Source organism: Penaeus vannamei, chromosome 15 (genome assembly GCF_042767895.1).
Source record: "Penaeus vannamei isolate JL-2024 chromosome 15, ASM4276789v1, whole genome shotgun sequence".
In the NCBI taxonomy this organism is placed as follows: Eukaryota; Metazoa; Arthropoda; class Malacostraca; order Decapoda; family Penaeidae; genus Penaeus; species Penaeus vannamei.
In genome coordinates this window covers 15,270,682-15,275,681 of record NC_091563.1, presented here as the reverse complement: position 1 = coordinate 15,275,681, position 5,000 = coordinate 15,270,682, and the positions used below count along the sequence as shown (strand labels likewise).

General features: G+C 45.6%; 1 protein-coding gene across 1 annotated transcript in view; it reads right to left on the bottom strand.

Annotated features, from left to right (window-relative positions):
• Positions 1-843, bottom strand: part of LOC138864107 (uncharacterized) — an 11,243-nt gene extending 10,400 nt beyond the window's left edge. Inside the window, exon 1 of the mRNA XM_070130143.1 lies at positions 681-843. Within this exon, the coding sequence (XP_069986244.1) occupies positions 681-843 (163 nt within the window). The remainder of the gene's footprint in view (positions 1-680) is intronic.
• Between the last annotated feature and the right edge of the window lie 4,157 nt (positions 844-5,000).

The window sequence follows — 5,000 nt, the reverse complement described above, 5'->3', positions numbered from 1 at the left end:
TGCAGTTTGCCTTTATTATACAATCACGTAAGTCACTGTATTTCCCATTATATTCTACACATGCACAGAAATTCACATCTGTTCTCTAGGGAAGTGCATTGCTCTCTCTCTCTCTCTCTAATAATGATAATAATGATGATGATGATAATAATAATGATGATGACAATATTGATATTAATGTTAATAATGATAGTAATAATACTGATAATAGTTAATGATGATAAGAGTGACGTTAACAATAGTAATAATAATAAAAAGATAATAATGACAATAATGGTAATGATAAAAAGACCACTAAATAATAGTTTTGTTCCTCGGGTTATATCGCTCGGGCGTGTGAAGATGGGTTACAAAGGATGGGCGTGTGTGGGCGTGAGGCGAGGAGCGGAGAGTTCACGGTTCCCTCCTTCTTATCGCCTCTTCCTTATCGGTCCTAAAATTATATTTGATGCTTGTTTTACGCCTTTTTCGCTTCATTCCTCTCCCTCCCTCCCCTTTTATTCTATCTAGGTTTTGGTTCTTGAGTATTTTCCTGTCTCCCTTTCTTTTTCTTTTTTTCCTCTTTTAAATCTTTTGAAGTTCCCATTTTTCCCTCCGTGTTTTTTACCCTCTTTAAGGCATTAACCTTCTTTATCAATACTGGTAAGAAAAGTAATTCCCTTCACTCATTAGTTTCACACGAGTAGAAACAAAGACGATACGAGACTGGACAGTGCTGGGTGCGGCTGCGGGCGGTAGCGGAGAGGCTGGGTCACGTGTGAGGTCAAACTGGGTCGGCCTTATGTCTGGCCAAGTGATGGGGTGTATAACTAGAGTCACCCATGAGGGGCACAAGCGGGGCATGGCGCCTACGTGGTAACACGAATCACGTGGTCTGCGACCTTGGATAAGCCTCTCTCCTTTCCAATTCCTATTTCCCTCTCCTTCTCTTTCTCTTCTTGCATCTTTTTTAAACCATCTTTATTCTATTCGCCTTCTTCATATTCCTTTCTCAATTCCGGCTTCTCCTAATCCCCTCATAAACCTTTATCATGTTCTCTTCTTTCCTTCCTCTTTCCCTCTTATCCTCCCCATTCTTTTCTTTAATCCTCTTTATCATCTTCCGTTCTTCTCCCCTTCTCTTCTTTAACCCTCTTTATCATCTCGCTCCATCTTCTTTCCTCCTCATCTCTTCTTTATCACGTTCTCTTCTTTCCTTCCTCTTTCCCTCTTATCCCCCATCTCTTCTTTAGTCCTTCTTATCATCTTCCGTTGACTCTCTCCTGCTCTTCTTATCCCTCTTCATCTTTTCCCCTCTCCTTCCTCTTTACCTCTTCTCTTCTCTCCTTTAACCCTCTTTATCATCTTCCACTGACTCTCTCCCGCTCTTCATATCTCTCCTTGCTCTTTCCCTCTTCTCTTTTTAAACCCTCTTTATGATCTTCCACTTACTCTCTCCCGCTCTTCTTATCTCTCCTTGCTCTTTCCCTCTTCTCTCCTTCTCTTTTTTAACCCTCTTTATCATCTTCCACTGACTCTCCCTCTCCTCCCCATCGCCCATACTTTTCCCTCCGTCGTCGTGGCTTGGGAAACTCGCGCCACTCAATTACCTCAATAACTTCTGCAAAAGTCGAATGGACAGACTTACTTTGACGTTATCGGTGAGTAGGACGTCGCTCTGGCCGGATTCCCTCTGTGTTACGAAGGAAATGATGGCTCGAGACGTCACAACACGGTCGTAGATTCAGGCCCGCGACGCGTGGGTGACGTCACGCGCATGCAGTCATGGTACGCGAACGATTGTTTATGTCCTGGGCGAACGGCCGGGTGGGGATGGTGGTGGGGTGGGGGGTTCTTGACGGCGGGCTTCTGCGCTCCTGAGAGGGAACATCCGGGAGCTTGCGGGAAGGTTGGGGAATATCCTGATGCTTTTGCTGTCTGGAGAGGGGGGCGGGGGTCTTGATGGGCAGAAGGGGGGGGGGGGGAGGTTATGAGCCTTGTCGTGATTTACAATTGTTCTGTGAAAATCTGCAGCGTGGAACGGGTTTTCAATATGTTTGCATAATATCGGTGCATCCACGTTGGCTTATATATGAAGACATGCATCTATATTTACATGCATGTATGCATACATATAATACACTTACGAACACATACACATACATATGTATATAGACACAAACGCACTCACAAACAACCTCACATACTCACACACAGACAGACAGACAGACATACACACACACACACACAGACATACACACACAAACAAACACACGCACACACACACACACATATATATAAGTATATATATATATATATATATATATATATATATGTATATATATATATATGTATATATGTATATATGTATACATATATATATATATATATATATATATATATATATATATATATATATATATATATATATATATATATACATACATACACACACACACACACACACACACACACACATATATATATATATATATATATATATATATATATATATATATATATGTATATATATACATATATACACATACAAACACACACACACACACACACACACACACACACACACACATATATATATATATATATATATATATATATATATATATATATATATATATATATATATATATATATATATATATAGGGCAATTGCTGGAGCGCAGGCTGGGAACAGGAACTGCACTCTGGTGGCCGCCAGCCCAGAGTGAAGCTTGTGGGGGAAAGCCCTCGGGAACCCCACAGGTGGATGACGGGGCATCCACCTTTTATATAGGGCAGCGTCGGTGGGGGTGGCAGCGGTGGCATCTACCCAGAGTGACTGCCAGAGGCTGAACCTCAGGCAGGAAGTCAGGGTAGGGGCTTGGAACGTCTGTTCTTTACGTCAGGATGATCGGTTGCCTCTACTGTCGAGGGAACTTGGGAGGCTGAGAGTTGAGGTGGCTGCTCTCTCGGAAGTGAGGAGGACTGGCAGCGACATGACCTGTGTAGGTGGCTACACCTATTACTGGTCGGGCCGCAGCGACGGCCACCATCTCCAGGGAGTAGCCATTGCCATCTCCAGCAGACTCCAGCCCTCGGTAGTAGAGGTTACTCCTGTTGATGAGTGTATAATGGTATTGAGATTGAAGCTATCTTTTGGCTTCATGTCTCTTATTGCTGTGTACGCTCCTATCGATGTTTGTAAACTTGACGTGAGAGATGTTCTACGCCAAACTTACATTGTATTGTTCTGGGTGACTTCAATGCGGTATCTGGCTGTGATCGAGCTGGCTATGAGATGTCTGTCGGTCCCCATGGTTCAGGAGCTGATGCCGGTAGTGAGAATAGCCTCCTTCTCCGGGACTATGCTAGGTCCCAGAAATTGAGAATTTCTGGCTCCTGGTCCCAGTGCCCAGGTACAGTGAACATGGTACAGTGATGCGGGTAATGCAGCCAAGGAGATCGACCACATACTCGTTAGCACTCGTTGGAGGATCCTCCAGAATTGCAGGGTGTACAGGAGTGCTGAATTCTGTGGTACTGACCATAGATTGGTTGTGACTACCCTCCGGGTCCACTTCAAAACTCACCAGCGGTCAAATGATCACCCTAGGGTGTTTCATTTAGACACGCTTAGGGAGGGGGAGTGTGCCTGTGGGTTTGCTGAGGCAATCTCTGATCGTTTCGCAATGCTCGACAGTCTGACAGACCCTGTTCTTCTGTGGGATACCTTCAGGTGTGAAACACGATGCAACTCAAGATACAATTGGTGTACGCCCAAGAGCAGTACAGAATTCCATCTCGTAGGAGACACTGGAAGCCACAGATGCATGTCATGCAACTCGTCTGACAGGGGATCGGGAATTGCATCATTCTCATGTGCGCAGAACTCGGTCTCTGTTAAGAAGAGACAAGGAACAGTTTATTAGGAGTCTTGCAGAGGAGGTAGAAGGCCATTTCTTAGTAAATGACCTTCGTCCTGCATACCAAGCCCTGAGAAAGCTAAACTCCAAGCCCTCTTCACAGGTGACAGCAGTTTGCTCAGTAAGTGGTCAGATCGTTTCAGATCCTGTTGCTGTGTGGAGTATTTTGAGCAGCTATACCAGGTTGACCCACCAACAGTTGACTTGGATGCGGGTAGTGTCAAGATCCCGCTGCCAGATCCAACCATCAGTGAGGACCCTCCCTTCCTAACTGAAGTTAGGGGGGTGATTTCCAAGCTGAAGAGTGGTAAAGCAGCAGGTATCTGCGGCATACCAGCTAAACTGTTAAAGGCTGGTGGTGAACCTATGGCACGGGGGTTACATGCAGTCCTGGTTACCATCTGGCGGTCCGGTACCGTTCCCCCTGACCTGTTGAGGGGTGTGGTCATCCCTCTCTGGAAGGGGAAGGGCGACCATTGGGACTGCAGCAATCACCGAGGCATCACACTGCTCAGTATAACAGGCAAGGTTCTCGTCCACATCCTTCTGAGACGTATGAGAGACCATCTACTGAGGCACCAGAGACTGGAGCAATCCGGATTCACTCCTGGTAAGTCCACAATAGACCGTATCCTCGCGCTTCGAGTCATTGTAGAGCGCCGCCGTGAATTCGGGCGTGGGCTGCTTGCAGCCTACATCGACCTCAAGAAGGCGTTCGATGCGGTGCATCGGGAGTCACTCTGGGAGATCCTGAGACTGAAAGGAATTCCAACCAGGATTATTGGACTAATAGCAAGCCTGTATACTGGTACTGAAAGTGCTGTAAAGTGTGGTGGAGGCCTGTCGAGCTTCTTTCCTGTTAGTTCAGGAGTGAGGCAAGGCTCTGTCCTTGCGCCAACTGTTTTCAACACTTGCATGGACTGGATACTGGGCAGAGCTACTGTTCAAAGTCATTGTGGAGCAATACTGGGCAATATCAAGGTTACAGACCTTGACTTTGCTGATGACGTTGCCATTCTATCTGAGTCTTTGGAAACCCTAGTGGCGGCTCTGGAATGAAGCGAAACCCTTGGGTCTAGAGGTCTCCTGGACCAAAAC